The sequence below is a fragment of the Sus scrofa genome, chromosome 6, assembly GCF_054392235.1.
Source record: "Sus scrofa isolate SSC_HxYL_T2T_F1_AM1 chromosome 6, Sscrofa_HxYL_maternal_Yorkshire_Landrace_v2.0, whole genome shotgun sequence".
Taxonomy (NCBI): domain Eukaryota; kingdom Metazoa; phylum Chordata; class Mammalia; order Artiodactyla; family Suidae; genus Sus; species Sus scrofa.
Window position 1 is genome coordinate 2250357 of NC_139388.1, and position 20242 is coordinate 2270598.

General features: G+C 62.4%; 1 protein-coding gene across 16 annotated transcripts in view; it reads right to left on the minus strand.

The window, feature by feature from the left end:
• The window catches only part of BANP (BTG3 associated nuclear protein), a 74370-nt gene that overhangs the window by 13928 nt on the left and 40200 nt on the right, over positions 1–20242 (minus strand). For 4 of the 16 annotated variants that reach the window (XM_084958384.1, XM_084958383.1, XM_084958395.1 and 1 more), the window contains 6 exons: positions 17615–17731; positions 16286–16461; positions 10880–11119; positions 6797–6964; positions 2984–3114; positions 1303–1374 (listed from right to left, as the gene is read on the minus strand). In XM_084958384.1, coding sequence (XP_084814510.1) covers positions 1303–1374; positions 2984–3114; positions 6797–6964; positions 10880–11119; positions 16286–16461; positions 17615–17731 — 904 coding nt within the window. 16 annotated transcript variants of the gene reach the window in all.

Genomic DNA, 20242 nt, shown 5'->3' on the forward strand with positions numbered 1-20242 from the left:
CATGTACCCAACCGCACAAGCACACAGACACACACACACCTGCCGGCCCCACGTGATGCACAACGAAGCCTGCTCACGTCTCCCAGGACCTCCTCGCCCCCGTGCGCTGCTCCTCTCCGCCGCCCGGTCCACCCACCTGGCCATGTGAGTGAATCCCCTCATCTGACCACTTGGGGGGCTCACTCAGCACATCCTCCCAGCCCCCCAGAACCTGCTCGGCCTCTTCCCTCTGACTGCGGGGCTGGGGGTCCAAAGCGGGTGGGGCTTTCTCCTTACCTGCTCCCCCAGGGCAGCCACTGCCCTGCGCCACCAGGGCCCCTCACTCCTGCCTTCCCGCAGCCGTGCAGCCCACAGGCCACCCACACAGCACGGCGCTCGGCCAGCGCTCACGACCACCCCAGCCCCACCATAGCCCAGGGTCTAGCACTGCCGTCACCTATCTAAGGAAAGCAGCCCGGGAAGTGGCCAGACCGCGAGGGGCCACTGGGCACCTGGACTAGCCTGGGGCTTCCCCAGAGGGCTCTCCAGAGAGGCGCTCTGCCGACTCAGGAGGGTAGCAGGACACTGACCCGTTCCTGAGACCCCCAGGGCGGCGGCAGGTGCAGGGTCCTTAGCTCCACCCACACTTCCGGGGGTGGGGCCAGGACCCAGTGCAGGAAACACTGGACGGCCACTGCCCGGAGCTCAGAGCATCAGCGCCATGACCCACGGACCTTCCCCATCTGAAGGTCCACCTGCCCTTCACAGGCCAATCCTCACAGCCGCTGGCACGTGCCCGCTGTGCTGCAGGAGGAAACCCCATGCCTCCCCCCCTCCCCGACCCCGAAGGAAGAGTGACACCAACGAGGACACCCGGGAGCTGGGCAGAGCCACGGGGGCTGCTCCGACCCTCACAGGGCCTAGTCCCGCTCTCACCAGCATCCCCACCTCCCTCTAGGTGGGCAGGGGCACTGGGCTCACAGAGCCAGGCTCTTGGAGATGAGAACAGGTGAGGCCACGGCCGCAGGGGCAGGCCCACGGCATGTGCTCCCTGGCCCCTCCGGGCTGGAGCTGTGCTGGGAGCACAGGCCTCCATCTCCGACGCGAAGCGGGGGGCAGGGGCGTTCCGCGGGCAGCCCGGCCAGGAGCAAGTCTTCACCAAGAACCGCAGCGGGGGCCGTGCACAGCAGGACGCACAGGCTCGGGGGGCGGGCTGGGCCGAGTCTGTGCCCCTGGTGGGGACGCCTGGCTGTCCACCCCACTGGACAAGGCCAGCTGCACGCGGGGGCCGTGGGCGGGGGCTGGGCGGGTGGCCAGACTCACCTCACTGTCCTGCGTGATCTGCACCTGCTCTCCCTGCGGCACCTGGGCGATGTGGAGGTGGCCCTGCGGGATCCGCAGAGAAGAGGACGGCAGGGAAGGAGCATCAGAGGGGACTCAGAGCCGGGCTCACAAGGACGGCCTCCCCGCGGCCCGACCGCCAGTCCCGGGGGGCACGGGCGTGGCGTGAGCAACTCCCGAGGGACACTCTAAGGCTACGACACTGCGGTGACTCCTGAGGGGACAGGGGGCTAGGAAACCCTGGGTAAAGCTTCAACTGTGATGAAACAAGCAAATGTGCATGTGGAAAGGACACTGAAAAAGAAAACTCTTGGGAGGGAAGAGAGTTCCCACGCTGGCTCAGCGGGTCACGAAACCAACTAGCATCCATGAGGATGCAGGTTCGATCCCTGGCCTCGCTCATGGGTTGAGGACCCAGCGCTGCCACGAGCTGCAGTGGTCTTCTGCAGTGTAGGGTGCCAATGCAGCGGGGATCCCGTGTTGCTGTGGCTGGGGGGTAGGCTGGCAGCTGCAGCTCCAATTCAACCACTAGCCTGGGAACCTCCATATGCTGCGGGTGCAGCCCTAAAATTAAAAAAAAAAAAAATTGTATTATCAACTCAGAGGGACCAGAAACCTCATGGACTAACGGGCAGAGCCTCCAGATGACCCGGGGGGCTGGAGGCTACGCAGCCTGTGACAAGGAGACTGGGTGGGTGGCTGTGGTGTCCACGTCCACATGGAAAACAGGTCTGGCAACTCCTCCCTGACCGTTTAAACCGCGGAAATAAACAGTAATAAACGTGGTTCCAAAGACCAAAGATTCCACCGAAAATGCAGGGACGTGTGTGCACAGCCAAGTAACTCCCGGAAACCTCGGCTGAGCTCAACGATACGCACAGGCACCGCTTATTCAAAGGTCCACCCTCACCACACGGATCTTAAAATGCACTGCTGTAGAGTTTTCTAGAGCTTTCACTCTCCCGTGTCTGTGTAAAGCCTGCATCAAAGCTCCCCGCACCTGGAACTCTTCCAAAGACCTTCCTCACTCACGACACAGGCGTCCCCGCCGCCGCTGTGACTGTCACTTAAGCAAAGACCTCACTGCTGACAGTGGCTCCACCTCCCTGGCAGAAGAACCTCTGGGAGTGGGCGCAGCGCTCCTGGACGCCCCCTTCCCAGACAGCGGCCCGGGGCAGCTTCAGGCCCAGGCCCCTGGGCTGGGAGGCAGGTCTCCAGGGGGAGCCCCCCGCCCTCCTCGGCCACGGGACCCACGCGGGGCCGGAGGAACTCCCGCCTGGGCCCGCAGTGCCCGAGGTGGGCAAGGCCGGCTGGGGGCTCCCACGGTGACCAAGGCCCCCAGCTTTCTCCGCTGGCCCAGAACCAAGGTGTTGCCCCACAGTGAGGTGCCTGTGCTTCTGGACTGAGAAGATACCCATGGCCTGTTCATTTCCCAGGAGGACCAGCTAGAGGCAGGGATGGGCAAACAGCCGGACAGAGGCCACGGGGCACAGCCCCAGGCAGGGGAGCCGCGCAGGGCCGGCAGGGACATCTGGGACGTGGCCCTGCGAGCTCACCCTGGGCGGGTCAGCGGGGTCCAGAAACGCCGGGAAAGCTGGTCGTGGCCCTCCCCCCTCCCCCACCCCACCCTGCCGCGGAGGCGGATTGGCGAGAAGGTACATACTACTTGGACCTGTCCGTCCTCGCCGATCTGGTGGATCTGGACCTGCTGGGCATTGGCCAGGGCGTAGTGCAGGGCCTGCGGCGGGGGCTGCTGCAGCTCGCTGGCGGGGGGCGGCGTGCTCATCAGGGTCTCTGTGGGGAGAGGCGCACAGCCTGAGGTCCTGAGCAGTCAGCCCGGCGGGCCGCACTCACCCCCACTGCCCTCCTGCCCCCCCTCCCCGGGAGGAAGGAGGGTCTTCCCCCCAGGCCCCCCCGTCGCCCCCGCGCCGCTCCGCAGCAGCACGTGGACGGCTGCCCACAAACTCTGACGATTCCCACCCACTCACACACACCCAAGCCCCCCAGACACAGGGACAAAAGTGCAAAATGGGAACCAAGGTGATACTACGTTTCAGACCAGAGAAAAGCAGCATCTGTCCACAGAGGAGACAACCAGCAAAAAAAGCCCCACTCCCTTAAAGGTCCATTTCCCACAAAAGTTTACTTGCTACATTTAATCCGAAATGAGAGACGCCTGTTTCCACGTGTTGTATGTTCATTTCAGCTATAACGCTATCTCGACAAGAAGAATTTTCTTAAACACGTATGATATTAGAGACTTGGGGGAAAGTCTTAATTTTCAACGTATATACATATTTTTATTGCAAAGAATGGATTAAGCAAAAAACTTCTAAAGGTATAAACGTGACATTAGGACAAAATTCTGTGACCAGTGGAACGCTGGTTCCGCTGGAAGGAGAGCAAAGACAGACAGAAAGTGCCTCATCGCCGACGCAGAGACTTCCCACGTATTTTGAACAGCTGCGGGGCGGGCATCAAAATGCTAAGGCAGAGGTCTCACTCAGTGCCTTTTTTTTTTCTTTTCTTTTTTGGCCACACCCTCAGCATACGGAATTCCCAGGCCAGGGGGTCAGATGAGAGCTGCAATTGTGAACAACACCACAGCTGGGGCAACACCGGCTCCTTCAACCCACTGTGCCAAGCAGAGGATCCAACCTGCGCCCTGGTGCTGCAGAGATGCCACTGCTGCGGGTGCGCCACAGCGGGAACTCCAGGTCCCAGTGAGCGCCTTTTAGAAAGCACTGTCACGAAGTCCCCGCTGTGGCGCAGTGGGTAACACATCGACTGGGAACCATGAGACTGCAGGTTCCATCCCTGGTCTCACTCAGTGGGCTAAGGATCCGGCGCTGCCATGAGCTGTGGTGTAGGTTGCAGACGTGGCTTGGATCCTGCGTTGCTGTGGCTGTGGTGCAGACCAGCAGCTGCAGCTCCAATGAGACCCCTAGCCTGGGAACCTCCATAAACCATGGGTGCGGCCCCAGAAAAGACAAAAAAAAAAAAGCATTGTCACCACAGTGAAGAGTTAATACTGCCACCAAAGTCAGGGCAAAACCCCAGCCTCAGCCACCTGCTCGTGATCAAGGATGCCCTAAATACCACGGCGAGCGGCCGGAGCCAAGGGCTCCGGTGGAGGGACGGCCGCAGCCCCTGGCAGAGTGACACACAGAGGCGGCCCCTCAAAGCCCCCTCCCCGCAGGGCCAGAGAGCCGGCCATGCTCGCCCGGCGGGCGGCGCAGCGTCAGGAGCTGCTCCTCTGCGACCCTAGAGCACTGGGCCCTGCGTGGCCCCCACCCCGTGACCCGCGGGGAGCAGTGCCTCTGGCGTCTCACACGACCAAACGCAGCCACCTCACACCCTAGCACATACGAACGTTTATGCGGTGCGGCCAGACAGGAGCGTGAGACACATGTGTTTTAATAAACTGATTTTTTAAAAATCCCTTGAAACGAGTGATTTTATGGTTTGTGTTCGAAAGTTGGCAGTGCTAACTCAGCTTTAAATAGACTGGCCTGGGCTCAGAATCTCCCTTATAGCACTGACTTGGAAATTCCTCTTTTGTCTGCTGATAATTCAAAAGTAAACAAGACAACCCCAGGGGGAACTACTACCAATTCTAAATTAACGTGTTCCTGGATTATGTCTGTCACCAGAAGAGCCTTAAACACAGACTCAATGTGTTCAGCCACAAGGATGCAAAGAGGCCACAGCCCAGGAGCCCCCCAGGCCTCTCCCACCCAGTGCCACCGAGTTTAGCCGAGGATGCAGGACGGACGTTCAAAGAGAGAAACATTACATCAACAGAAAGTTACACAGCAACGCACTTCAAAACAAGCTGGGTAACAGCAGAATGAATTCCTGCTTGCGCCGCAGGGCCCAAGAAGGGACCTCCTGCGGGCTTCCCGAGGCCTGGAGAGCAGCCCCGGCCCGTCTCACAGCCAGAACGTGCCCCATTCGTCCTCGGACACACAGCGCCAAGGCCAAGGGCTGCACTGGTGCCGAGCCCACCTCCTCACGAGCTTCCTGAAAAGCTGCGCTGGAGCCCCCCACCCCCCAGCCCGACCCCCGAGCAGAGACACCCAGCAGGAGGCGGCCACGTGGTGCAAGGGTCCCCGTCCTCTGAGCCGGGGACACACGTGTGGCCTGCTCCGGGGAGCCCCTCTCGCAAGCCACGGGGGACCTTCCACAGCCCCCTGGGGGCGGCTGACGGGCTCTGCATGGAGCCCTGTCCCAGTGACACGCCTGAGACACGGAGCCGCCCTCGTGGTTCCTCACGAACCAGAGGCCCAGGGCCGCAGGAGCTGCTCCAACACACAGCCTCTTAGAAACGCTGACATGTTTACAAAGAAACAAAGGAACTGCAGACACGCAACTGTCATTAAACTGAATTCCTGTCTTCCCCTGAAAGAAACTCTAATAAGTGGAAGAGAAACAAAACACGGAGAGGAAAGATAAACAATGACGTCACCCACCGGGGACAGAGCTTAAACCCAGGGGAAAGGCCACCCGAGTCCCCAGGAACAAGGTCGGAAGCAGACTCAAGGTGGCGGCCCAGTGGCCCAGCCCCGACCTGGTCCAGCCCGCTTGGGGCTCACTGCCTGGAGGGAGCATCTGGACAGAGCCCCGTGGCTCTGCCTCGTCCACTGGGACAAGCCCCATGGCCCCGGGGATGACGCTGGTGCCTGGTCCCCAGGCTGCCGCTCATGACCACACAGCCCACCCGCTCCTGGACAAGCGCCTAGCGACCCGACGGCAGCCTTGCTCCCATGGAGGATCCAGGTGACAGAAGGGCCACCTCCCCACAGAGGGACGTCGAGCAGGCCACGCACTGAGCCCAGGAGGGGGAGCCGGGCACCTCTGATCCTCAGGAGCCGCTGCAAGTTCTGGCCAAGTTCTGACGACGGGCGAAACCACACGGGAAACGCGCGGCTGGGGTCTGGCTCGGAAAGCGCACAGCCCCACACGCACGCCAGGGGACCTGGTCTGTCGCCTAAGTGCCTCCAGGACAAGGGTTCCAGTCGCACTGCCTGCTGCTGCCTCCGCATCCCGGCCCAACCCAGTGACGGCTCGTTCTGAGGGCCGTGGCCAGGGGAGCTGCTGCAGGAGCTTGAAGACGCTTCTGTTCAAGTATTTTGAGCCATCTTGGGCGACAAGCAAGGCCAGACTTACTGCCACTCCTGGTGAACTTCGCCAGGAAAAACAAGCCCTCCGCTCAGGGCTGGAAAGAAAGCCCCAGGTCCCGTCATCGTGCAGCTGAGCATCGCCCCCCAGCACTCACCCCAACTCGCCTGTGGCCTCCGAGCAAACGGCGACAAGGACAGGGAGGCACCGGCAGGCTCCTCGCTCAGGGCAGCGCCCTCGGTGGTCCTGGCACAGCCCCTGGACAAGCCCAGGGTGCCCTCCGCCGAGCCCAGGGTGCCCTCCGGCGAGACGCTTCCCGGGAGCCCGGGCCGCCCGCGGCCCCGCCCGCACCTACCCGAGGCGCCGTAGGAGGACGAGGACGGGGTTCTCCTGGAGAAGCTCTTGACGGCCAGGCTCTGGCCTCGCTGTTTCCGCCGCCAGGCCGTCCGGCACTTGGAGTCGATGCTCTGTTTGATGCGGTACCAGTCCGACTCCGTGATGCCGAATTTGTAGAAGAGGTGACCTGCGAGCAGAGGGCCGAGGGGCCGCGTGAGCCGAGGCCGGGCGTCGGGCGCGAGGCCACTTGCTTTAACTTTCCGCCGTCGGACACGCTCCCCACACCAGGCAAGCGGCGGCGAGCCAGAGGTGGGGGCCCCACGCTGCCCCCCGGTTCTTACAGGCGCCAAGGTCCTGACCGCCCAGAGCAGAGGCGAGGTCCCGCGTCGGACCCCAGCCCGCTCCGCAGGGTCCCTGCCAGGCGGCCCCTCCACTCCCCTCACGCCTTGGCCCCCACGGGACCTAGTCATCCGCCCTCAACCTGCCCACCTGCCCCGGGCCCCCCGCCCCGCCCGCGGCCTTCCGCGCTGCCCACACGGGCGCTTTGTGCTGCTCACACCTGCCAAGTGCCCGGAAGGTCAGGCGCAGGACAGACGCTTAGGCTTTCACCGCCTGAAAGCCAAGGCCGGCTCCCCGCGGCCCCTTGAGACTAGGTGCGCGGAACCCGCCTCCTCTGTCAGAACCAAACTCCCAAGGGCAGAGCAGCCTTCGTCCCCGGAGAGCCCGCACCCCCAATGCCCCCGCCACGCCTCCACTGCAGCCTTCCGGCCGTCTGTCCTGCGCTCAGCGGGACACCGCGCTCTCACCCCCACGTCACTGCAAGCTCACGGTGCGGGACGAGGCGTCCGAGGCCCCTTACCGCTAGGGAGGAACCCGCTCAGGGAGGCTGCCAAGGGCGGGCGGCAGGTGGAGACCCCTGCCTGCCAGCCTGCCAGCCTGCCCACCGCTCCCTGGACCACGTCACCTCTTCCCTGTGCTGAATCCCCAGAAAGTGAAGAGCAGGGACGTGGGAACCACTAGAAAGGCCTTTCAATGGGGTGACCTCCTCTCCAGCTGGTCACGAAACTTTACTGATTAACGGGAAAATAAATGGATGAAATTCAAAAATTTAATAATAAAAAGATTAAGCTGGAAAACTTCCTGTTTTGACTACTAAGAGCACCAAGTTTGGAAACTCTTGAGAGATAAACGGATGCCCAATCCCCCAAATCTGCTCTTCGGAGACCAAAGACCCTGGAAACAATCAAAACAGAGAAAGCGCCGGTCTCCTTAAATCCTGTGTTAAAGCAAAATGTCCTTTGTCTTGAGAAGTCTTGACTTCCTGTGAACACAGGCGAAGCCATCTTTGACTCCAAGCAGAACAGCCACCAGGATTTCTGAATCCTAAAGAACAGATGCCGGGGAAAGCAGGGGCCGGAAAGAGGAAGCCGCGCCCGTGGGCCCCACGTGCCTCCCGGAGGAAAGGGATCGGGTGAGGGGACACTGCTGGCCTTCAGGCCACCTGAGACCATCGGAGCTGTTCTCGCTATCTACCGAGGGGTGGGACACGCCGGCGCGGCTCAAGGTGCAGTGGACACCCAAACTTGCGGCCGGTGGCCAGCACCCTCTGTGACGAGAGGGCGCCTGCAGCTGTGGTTACGGGAGAGCCCGCCCGGCAGCAGCACAGGCTGTCGCTGGGCAGTTACCGGGGCCCACTACCACCCGCAGTTGTGGAGGAGCCCATGTGAGCAAGACGAGGCCATCACGCAGGTGCCCAGCCACCTCCCTGGGCACATGCCCCAGGGCAGACGCCGCCACCGCCCTGCCCCTCGCGCCTCCCACTCAAGCGCAGCACCTTCCCAGGGCCCCCGGGCACAGGCGAGGCCACACGCTGCCTGCGCGACTTGTAGGGATGCGTGAGGCACAAAAAATGAGCAGAACCATCACAGCTTAACTTCAACTTTGTAAAACCAACTTGCCAGTTCAAAACCTGGCTCACATCCTCTAGAGGGAAAACATACATTCTTACAGGTCCATGTTACCCATTTTCAAATTCTTCTAAAACATCCGATTACAAACTTCCTTCCAACAGCAACTCAAAACTCCAACTGCACGGCCAACGCCCCCATGCTGGCTGCCGAGAAAACTCCCGAAGGAGCCGCCGGCACAGACGCCCCCACTGGAGCTGGGGAAGCTGCGGGTGGGCTCGGTGGGTGGGCAGAGAGCTCAGGGCAGAGCTCCAGCCGCCAGCAGCCGCCTCTTTCTTGGACTGCCCATCTCCTCTGGCAGCTCAGCTGCGCGGAAGGAGGGAAGCCCTCAGGACGAGAGACAGAGAGACCACTCTGACCTCACGGGGATCCCGCACTCGCTGAGGCGTCGCAGCTCAGGGCACCTGAGGCTCCTAAGAAACCCTCATGAAGCGAGGCTCCTCCCCTCAGCTCCACATCGGTCAGGAGTGAGGACCAGCCCTAAGATCCAGGCCTGGAGCTCCCGCCACGGCTCCATGGAAATGAATCCGACTAGCATCCATGAGGATGCAGGTTCGATCCCTGGCCTCGCTCAGTGGGCTAAGGATCCGGCGTTGCCGTGAGCTGTGGTGTAGGTCACAAATGCGGCTCAGATCCCACGTTATTGTGGCTGTGGTGTAGACCGGCAGCTGCAGCTCCGGTTAGATCCCTAGTCTGGGAACCTCCATATGTGGGGGGGGCCTAAAAAGCCAAAAAAAAGCGCAAAGACCCAGGCCTGCCGGCACTCCACATCAAGCCCAGGAGGCTGCGCTCTGCCCGACAGCAGTGGGCGCTCAGCCCGGGTCACTCTGGGGACGGGGGAGGTGTGCGCTGCTCTCCCCGTCCCCCACCGGGCCCGTCCTGGCTGCTGCCACAGGGTCCCATCTGTCCCATCCCATCCTCGGACAAGCCACGTGGGCCTCCCGACGGCCCCCACCACCCCCAGAGATGCCCGGGAGTGGCTCCCAGATGCTGCCGGGACCCCAAAGGTCTGAGCGGACTCCTGTCACTGCTGGCTGCCTCCCCAGCCCCTGAACACCCAGCATGGACACTGGCGCTTCCAACCCGAAGGCCAGGCTCCCAGCTCTCCGACGGGCCACGGAGGGTGGGAGGCGCTGTGGGAGGAAGAAGAGACAGCACCCAAGGCGCAGACTCTCATCTTGCGCCCCTGAGGCGGGCGTGGGGCTCATCTGCCACGGGGAATGAAAACCACAGCCACGGAGGATAGGTTCCATTTACTTCCTAAAGTGACAGTCCTGCCTTGACCGCGACTGGGGGAACAACAGAAACGGTCACCCTCCAAGCGCGGGCACCGGGGGTGCCGTCACTTGCCACCGAGCCAGCGCCCCACAGGGGAGCCCGGGCGCAGGTGAGAGGAGCCTGTGGCTGCGCTCAGGCCTCTGCAGGGGGACCCATGAGCCAGGCCCCTGGCCTCCACTTCCCACCGGCAGCCCACACAGACCACAGCTTCCTCCCGGCTCTCAGGCTGGAACCTCGGCGCCCCCAACCCCAGGCTGGGCCCCAGCACGGACCGCTGAGACCCACGAAACCCCCCCATCCCCCCCACAGCCTCAGCCCCTCTGCAAGGCACATGTGACAAAAACAGCAAGTGTGTGTTCTTTGTGTCAGGAATCCCTGCCCCGTAAGGACGCCGGCAGGCCGGCCGGCCGGCCTCCACCAAGACGCACCGGGGCTGCGCTTGGCCTCCGCAGCCACGCCTGCGCTGCTCGCCCCGCACAAGCCCACGGCAGCAAACCAGCCTCCGCAGCCCGGAAACCAGGTGGCCCCCAGAGCATGCAGCGGTCACAGTCGCCTCCGGGCGTCAGACTCCAGCACGGGCCACCTCCTGGCCTCACGGGGGACCCAGGTCAGGACACCAGGGCCAGGTCAGCCCAGATGCCCAGCTGTCCCGCCCTCCCTCCACCAGGGCGGCCCTGGGACAGGGGAGGCCAGGGTCCCGGGGCCCCGGTAGCCTTTCCTCAGGGAGGCGGCCCCTCCGACAGCCCTGCCGGGCTGGCGACCGCGGCGACCGGAGCCCCCGCACAGCGACGCGCAGGCCAGGCACGCCCGGCCCTGGGGAGGCTTCCCGCGGGGGCCGGCCGGGTGGCAGCACTCACAGCGGATGCCGTAGATGGTGAGGGGGTCGAGCTGCTTCTTGCCGTGCTTGCCCTGGCCCGACAGGTTGGACACGGCCTGCACCTCGCGGTGGAACAGGTAGTCCAGCAGCGTGAGGGCCATCTTCTCGGCCGTGCGGCAGTTGGTGCTGATGTGCAGCATGTCGGAGGGGATGATGGCGCAGCGCACCCGCATCTCGGGGTTGTTCTCGTCCCCCAGCCACGTGCCGTTGGGGTAGTCCTCTGCAAGACAGGGTGTTGGCTCAGCTCGCTGCCCGGCCCCGGCCCCGGCCCCCCCAGCGAAGGCCCGGGGCCCAGCGGTCTCTGCCTCCCGCCAGGCAGGGAGGACAGACCCCCGTCTCCCGGGCGCGGCCTCTGCGGCTCCGCCCGGGCTGAAGTCCCCAGCTTCCCGGCTATACCCTGACCAAGCGGCCCGTGAGCCCCGATCTCCCGGGGGCTGCAGGACTGACCCAGTGGTGAAAGGGCTTAACGGCTGTCGAACAAACATCAGGTTCACAAACAGCCTCATCCTTCAGCAGGAGGAAACTCCCCGCCAAGAGTCCTGGGCCAGCGGGCCTTTAAGTCACGTCCCAGCCACGGTCATCACGGTTTCAAGATTCTCGTGAGGTTTATTCTGAAATGTCCTGATATTTACACGCTGGCCTCTGAGTACACATGAGGCTCCACGAACGACAGCCGGCCTGGTCTGGCTTCGCTGAAGGTCTGCACCAGAGCCCAGAGGCCAGCCCGGCTGTGACTCGCAGGCCCTGCCCGCCACGCGCCCACGGCCACTGCCCGTCTCCTGAACCACGTGACGTCCTCAAACGCCAGGCGAGGCCGGGTGATCCCGTCACCACTGGGCCGGGGAGGCTGGGCTTCTGGCTGTCGTTAAGGGCAGAAAACAAACACACATCTAAGTTTCGGAACCCAGACTAAGAGATGAGCGAGGAGAGAGAGAGCTCGGGGCAGGGATGGTTTAGAAGGGCGGCAGCGGTGGCACGCGCCTGACACACGCCTTTCCCCGACATCCCTTCACTCGCCTGCAGAAAAGCCACGTGGACACATGATCTAAAGGTGGGCGGGAAGGGCCGGCCAGAGGCGCTGTCTCAACGCCAGGGCGGGAATGCTCAAGAGGCTCCAGCTTCCGGGGAGCTTGTTAATTTTTCTGCAAACACTAGGCAACTCTGTGTCTGGCACTGGGTTTAATACTCAGGATCTAAACCCTCAGTGAACCTAGAATCACAGGCTTAATTACACCAGACAGACTGGAAGAACTGCCCTCCACCTGCAGGCCAGGAAGTGAGCTGGGGCGGGGGGGGGGGGGGGGGGGAGAAGGCCACCCCTGTCCCGCCTCCACAGACAGCACATGGCCAGCAAGGCCAGCTCAAGGAGAGCGGGCAGCGGCCTGCAACCTCACCACCAACGCTGTCCAAGCCCCTTGTGGCTTTTCACAGGAACAAGAAACACGAATTCTGCACCTGCCCACATAAATATTTGAGAAATTCGAGAAATCTGCCTTCTGACAATTCAGAAAGGGTATATTTATTTTACTAAAATAGCTTGGTCCAGTTTTGGCATCAGAAACAATAGAAAGATTCTAGCAGCTTTATTTTAAAACTACCAGTTGTATTATTAGAAAATAAACTTGCTTTCTAGTCCAATCATTTACATATTTAAATAAATTAACGATCACTTCTGAAACACCTATTCAGAGAAAAGCCTTCCGCAGTCACTTGAGGTTTTTTACGATTAAAGTTGTTCCGAAGACAAACACTTGTTCTGAGGCTCTACGCTTCTTGCAGGAAAATGAAAGGAACAGGAGAAAAGCACCAAGAAAAAAAGGCGACCACGTTCTCAGGGTCAGCTGGTCTCACGGCTCTTCACCCACTCACTGACCAGCACACGCGTGCGCACACACACTACACACATGCACACGTGCACACAAGCACACACTGCATACATGCACACACGTACAAAGCACACACACAGGCACACGCCCCGGGCAGTGCCACACACACTGTATATGTCCACACACGTGTGCAGCGCACACTGCATGCGGGCACACACAGGCACGCACACACATGCACACGCTGCATACATTCACAAGAGCACACACTGCAGACAAGCGTGTGTGCACACAGGCCAACATCCCGGGTTCTGACACACACGATGCATACATGCACACACACTGCATACACGCACATAACATCGGCACATGTCCCAGGTGGTGACACACACGCTGCATACACGCACACAGGCACGCGCGCACACACTGCATGCACGCACACGAGCACACACTGCATACATGTGCACGCACAGGCACACAGCCCGGGTGGTGACACACACTGCATACATGCACACCCACTGCATACACACACACACAACGGCACATATCCCTTTGCACACCGTGACTCGTCCACTGGCCTAGGCTCGGCTGTCCCTTTCTTCCAAGTACGGAGGAGACCGCATGGGGCAAAGACAAGCCAGTGTCGACTCAGCGCCTCCCACGAGCCAGGACCAACCACACTGCCTCCCTGCACCTTGGGGACCGAGGAACCCAGGCCCAGAGCGAAGGGCAAACCTCGAGCCCATGGACCTGTGCACCCTGTGCAGGCCAGAGGGTCGCCAGCCGCTCCAAAGCATCCCAGCCTCCCCAGACCCCCTGCCCTCCCAGGCCCTCCTTCATTCCCCACCGCCCCGCTGACCATGGGGCATACACACCACTTCCCTGACAACGTCCACAAGGCTGGTTTCTGACAACAATTCAGTGGTAACCGAAGCACATTCCTAGTGGAGGCAACTCCAGGCACATCACATGCCGGATTAGCCAAGTTTCGGAAGAACTATCAATGGCACAGACAACAGGAATTTAAACTCCTTACTAAGACTCTAACTAGAGAGCTCCCTGGTGGTCTAGTGGTTAGGATTGGCTGCTCTCACCCCTGTGGCCCAGGGTCAGTCCCTGGTCTGGGAATCGGGATCCCACATGAAGCTGCTGCTCGCTGCGGCCGACAGGAAAACCAGAGTCTGACTACACCTCGTCCTTAGTGAACAGTCCCGTACCGGACCCACTTCGTCAACGAGATTCTCTGGCTAGTGGGCCGGCCCCATCTTTGGACAGTGGCACCCCACACGTGCACAGCACTTTCCAGAGCCACGGGGACACCGAGACCCAGCTGCCGGGGACGAGAAGGGCGAGGGCAGGCCTCGGCTTCCTGCCGGCTGCCTCCACAGTCAGCACGTCTCTCTGGTCAAAGGCAGCTCGCACCGCGACGGCGGAGGCGCCTAAGTGAAACTCGGGGTACGTGGCCCGGCACCTCTGCAGTGGAAAAACTGATGCCAAAGCTGCCAGGACAGGGTGCCCACGTGTGCAGAGCATCCGGAATTCTTAAGAAACAACCATCTGGAAGCCTGCGCTGCTCTGAGGTCAGGCCCGGAAATGCCTCCATAAGAAGACGAGAGCACGTGTCCACGCGCCTCGGGGCCCTCGGTGCCTGCACGGTCATCCTGCTTCTCTGCACGCACGACCGACGCCCTCCCGGTGGGCCAGCTGCTCCGGCCTGGGGAGGACGGCAGGCGAATCCTAATCTGCTCTCATGGCCTCATAAATCCCCCGGGATGCTCAACGGGGGACGGCATCCTGGGGCCACGAGGGACACTGACGGATTAGCCCCCTGCCACGTGGGCCCGCGTAGCACCCAGTGCAGCACCCCGGCCGTCTCTGCTCCACCTCACCGCCACCGCGCCAACTGCCGAAGGTCAACCACGCCGCCCAGGTCCCCCCCGCTCCCCACACACACACCCAGAAAGTCAGACGGGAACACTAGGAAGCTCAAAATCTGACTCCCGGGTGTGTGTCCACAGCAGGGTCAATCTTCAGTCTGAAATAAATGTCACGTTAATCACGTCCCGATAAGAAATGGACATGTGGCAGAGAGGGTCTTGCTTTTACGACAGCCCCAGACACGCCCCAGACCACCCCACGTCACCCTTCTGGGCCGATGCAATTTAAACCAGAGCAGTTAGGCCTGAAATAGGGCATTGGACCCATGTGGGTATCTGCCCCGAATCCACCTGGAAAGACAATAAAACAACTGGCTTTCTCTGCAACCCTTGCAAATCCACTGAAGGTGAGACCAGAAGCATCTCTCTTTTCCTCAAACTGAATGAGTCAAAAGACCAGGTACCCTGGCCCAGCAATCCCACTCCTGCGTGTCAGCCCAAGAAAAGGGAAAGCCACACAGCCACACACAGGCCACACGCCGGGCTTCAGAGAAGCCCTGCCATCACCACGTGGCCACAACCCGTGTCCATCCCCAGGTGGTGGACAAGACGGGCCACCAGCAGCCAGGAACGGGACAGGAGAGCCACGAAGAGGACAGCACTAAGCCTTCCGGCCTATGAAGCGCCCACCGCCAGCACACAAGTCAGCGGTGTCCAGGGCTGGAGCACCCCAAGGGACTGCCATGGGGTCTTTCTGGGCATGAAAATGCAGACGGGACAGCAGAGCTGGCTGCCCACTCTGCGCAGGTGCTGGAGCCCACTGGCACGTGTGCTACGGAAAGGTCCAGTTTACGGTTTGTCAATGGGAGCTCGATTTGTTTGTAAAGTTCCCGACTCCCTTTTCTCTGTGTCCCACGTGACACCTCGATCCCAGCGCCTTCGGCTAGAGAGAACGAAATTTTGAGGGACACAGCCCTTTCAATATTCTGGATACGGTAGCGAGGCTTCCGAGCACAAACCGTCTACACCGTATTTTGGGGGAGAAATCAAAGACTCAGACACAGAAGCAGAGACGCCTCAGCAGTTCTCCCAGTTCCTACAGGCCTGAGGCCCCCGGGACACGGTGACCTGTCTGTCTGAGTTCCCGCCTCCCTCTGCGCGGCCGTGAGGGCTGCCTGGGAACCATCACCTTCGTCCTGAAAGGAATCCTCTGAGGGGCACCGCTGGCCGCCCCCCAGGCCGCCTGGACGGGCAGTGGCCTGAGTCTGCCCGGGGCTCCCGTCAGAGGCACGGGGCACGGCTGTGGTCAGAGAAGGGAGCCGACCGCTACCCATCACCTGCCAGCTGCCGTCACCAGGAAGCCTCCAGAACCAGACGGAATACGTCAAAGCGACCGAAAACAAGCCCTGCGTCTGTGTCCACCGTGAAACCCCAGGTGCAGTGTGTGTGTTCCCCAGAAACGGCCGGCAGGCTGAGAGGCCTCTGCGCGCACAGCGTTTGGGGTCACTCCCACCTTCTCCACCACTGCGGTGTTTTACGACCTTTTGAAAACAGCAAACAGACACCACTCTTTTGCAACGCAGAGGAAGAGGACAGCGGACCCCTGAGCCACGCGGGCGTCAGGGCGCCGGCCCCCCGCGCGGCCCCGTTACCGTGGGCGCCAGGGACGGGAGCTGGCGGGCGCACCTTCCGAGTTGAGGGTGATGAGCGTGACGTTGTTGCCGATGCTCTGGCTGCCGGACTGTCCGCAGCTGGAGACGGAGTCGCTGGCCTCGGAGCCGCTCTCCCCGTCCTCGTTGTGGCTGTCCTCTTGCCCCGGCACCTTCACCACGATGGTGTTCTGCCGCCGCCCGGGGACCGCGCTGAGCAGGAGACAGAAAGGCCAGGCCGCGTGAGAGCAGCACGACCACACGCAGGCGCGCCCCGCACCTGCGCGGCCTTGCCCCCCGCCCCAGCGAGCCTGACTCCCACGGCGCCCCCACGGCCCCTTCCACTAAGGGCCGCAACAGGACGCAGGCTGGGGGCAAAGGAACGGGGCACCTGAGACGTCTGAAAAAAGGTTCCCACCAGAAAAGACGTGACACCACAAGTCACTGCGACTCAGGGGCCAGAACGCTGCCTTCCGATCGGGGGGCGACCCGAGAAAATGCTGACAGCGGAGTCGGAGGAACCACAGGCAGAGGCCGGGGCAGGAGAGGGCGCCCACCCGGACGGCAGGCCGCTCCGCCTGGGAGACGTCCTAGAAACGACTCAGCTGCCGTCCCCGCTGTTCCCACTGACAGCAAGCACCGAGGGCCACACGAGCCGGCCGGGACTCTCCCGGGGCACCTCGCCACAAGGGACCCTGCCAGGGAGCAGCAAGACACACCGGAAACCAGACCACTAGCCAGCTCCGAAAAGCACTCAGAAAGGGTGTCTGGAGACACACACCTGCCGTCCGAAGACCTTCTCGACTCCCCTGGAGACGGCAGCGCACAGAGCGGGGACAGCGCCCGTCCTGTGCACGTGTCCCCGCACAGAGGCCGCTGCGCAGGCTCCGCCTGGGGGCCTCGCTCACCACTGCGACCCGGCCGTGACCCCCCCCCCAGCCCTGGCATTTGCACCCCTCCGCGGCCGGGCTCCAGTGCAGGGGGACCTCGAGAAAAGGCAGAGCGACGGCAGACTCGGCCGGATGCCCTGTCGCTTGAGGGGCCAAGATGCCCCGCCACGCGCCCCCATCTCTGAGCCAGGTCACGTTCAAAAGGTCTCAAAGAAAAAGGAGAAAAAGGCACCCGCTCGAAAGGCCTTCGCCCCTCGCCAACTAGAGGGCGTCCGCTGACCCACATGCTCGGACAGACAGACAGACGGACAGACGGGAGGGAGGTGGGAGGACGGCCCGCGGACCGCGCTGCGCACACAGCACCGCCCACGGCCCGCGCGGCGCTGGACTCGGGGCCCCCCAGCCCCGGAGAACGCGGGCCGAAGGACGCGGGGCCCGCGCGGTGGCGGTGGCAGTGGGGGTGTCGTGCTACTGACTTGCTAATGACATTTTCCAGGGGATCCGGCGCCCTGCTGCCCAGGGGGTCTTCCATCTTGGCTACAATGGCGTTCTGCCGATCACTGTTGAGAATTACTGTGGTCTGGGGGACGACGCTAGGAACAAGAATCACAGAGAAAAGAAGACCTTAACACAGCAGCATTCACTGTTCCGGCCGCCGCACAGTCACGCCGAGGCGGCCCCGGCGGAGCCGAGACGGGCTCCCGGGCCGTCTGAGCTCGGCTCGTCGCGGGCGAGTCGGTGGGCTCGAGTCGGGAGGCTTCCATCTCCACCGACAGCGGCGACGCGTCACAAGCTGTTAACACGTTAGCGAGGCCCCTGGAGCAGCGCATCTGCGCGACAAACAGCTTGGGACTCTGACTCGCTGCACCCCACAGATGCCCACCTGAACGCCAGGCCTGCGTGACCCCAGAGGACACCCGTGGGTCCCATCCTGGGGCATGCACACTGCGCCCACGGAGGGACGTGGCGGAACCGCACGGCGCTGACCCGCGTGAAGCCCAGGCTCAGGGCCCACGGCCTGTGCGTTGAGGGGAAGGGGCCACGAGAGCGGCGCCCTGGCGGGAAGGCCGCGGGGCTGCAAGACACGTGCGGGAGCCCACGCACATCTGCAGGCACGGCCGCCAGCCCGCAGCGCTTCCGGCCACATGGGTGCTGCGAGGCAGGAGGAAGAATGGGCCGCGGAGAGCCCGGCGCCATGGCCTGGGGCGCGTCCCTCCTGGCCCTCGCCCGCCAGAGGCCAGCCCTGGGGAGACGCCGCTCTCGGGGAGAAGACCTCACGGAGCCACGAGCACGCACGAGAGCTGAGGCTCCCCTGCCCCGTCCCTGCCACACGCTGTTCGATGCCCCCGAGTCAGAGGCACAGAGGGCACCGCTGCCCATTCCCGTGACCCTCAGGACGAGAGGCCGTTTCCCTAAAATAAAAGCGATGTCGATTGCACGTCACTGAAAGGCACCATCGTTTTCTTGACGAGTCTCCGTCTTGGGTGATGCCTGAAGTCACCACCAAGTCCTACGACCCAGCCCACGGGTCGGGCACCACAGGGGAGGCCGCGCACACACAGGCTGGCGTGTGAACACGGCAGCACCATGCGCGTCAGGACACGCGATGCGAGCGGCCTGCACGTGCCTGACCTTTTCCCAGAGGGCATCCCATGGCACACGGGTGTCGCCGGCGCCCCTGTGCAGCGGCATCCCCGGCCAGACGGGAAGGCACCAGGGGCCTCAGCGTGTGGAAGGCGTGAGGGCCGCGCGCGCTGAGCGATGGACACGCCGCGTCGGGCAAGGGCGGGTGGCCAAGTCTCCCCCTCTTTCCTGAAGATCCGTGAGAGCACAGAACTGCTGGTCTGAGGCCACCACCCAGGCCGGCACCACGGCAGCCCTGCAGGCGCCTCGTCCTCGGGGTCCAGGGTGTGCACAGCCCTCATCACCACCACTCCCAGAGCCCCTCCTTCCAGAAAGTTCCACTTCCTCAAGACGACGCCCTGGAGAGCACCGGTCAGTGTGTGTGCTCAAAACCCGTCTCCCACTTTACGAAGATACATCACCCCACCCGGATCACACGCGGGGCACCAGCCAACCAGGTGTGAGCGGGGAAACGCTCGGCTTCGGCGGAGCGGGCAGAGGACGACCTGGGCTCCCAGCTCACAGGCCGTCTCGGACGACAGGCCACACGGCTGCTGGCTCCCACCCTGCAGGACCGAGGACTCCTCCAGCCCCACATGCTCATTACGGAACCCAGGCTTCTCAGAACGTGAGCCCGTGACAACCCAAATCAGAAGCGGAACCGATGCCGAGCCGGGTGTCACGTTAAACGACAGGTGAATCACGAACATCCGAAGGTGCAGGAATTGGCACCGGAGCCGAGCCGGCTCGAGGCACCGGCATCACCGCTTGCTGAGGATCAGCTCCACACTGGCCGTAATCCATGCAGTTCCGGTCCACGGTCAAGGAGTGGCGTGACGAGAGCTCAACCCAGAAGCGCTCTTTTTTCGACCCTCGGGGCCTTCCGGTTGTAGGGAAGACACCTGTCAGCTTCAGTTTCCACCCCCGTCTCAGAGGCGGGTACCAGCTCGCTTCACGGGATCAGGTTCTCTGAAGGAGACGGAACGGGAGTGGAAGTTCCGAGGGAGACTCACGGGATGATGTCGAAAGCGTATTGGTGGGGTTTTGAGGCGGCGGGTGGTACCCAGATGATAATGGAGCCATCAAGAGGGCAAGGGGTGGGTCTGTCTGTAAGTATCACCAGCGGGACGGCAGAAAACACAGCCTTGCCGCTCACACGAGGAGGAGGCCAGCCCACAGCAGCCCCCACAGCACGTCAGTGACCTGGGGCAGAACTGAGTCCCCAGGGACTCACTCGGACGCTGCTCTGGGACTTTGCAGATGTGATTCAAAATCCCAAGTGGCTGAGGATGGAGTAAACCAGAGGGGGAGTTCCCGTCGTGGCGCAGTGGTTAACGAATCTGACTAGGAACAATGAGGTTGCGGGTTCGGTCCCTGCCCTTGCTCAGTGGGTTAAGGATCCGGCGTTGCCGTGAGCTGTAGTATAGGTTGCAGACACGGCTCAGATCCTGCGTTGCTGTGGCTCTGGCGTAGGCCTCAAC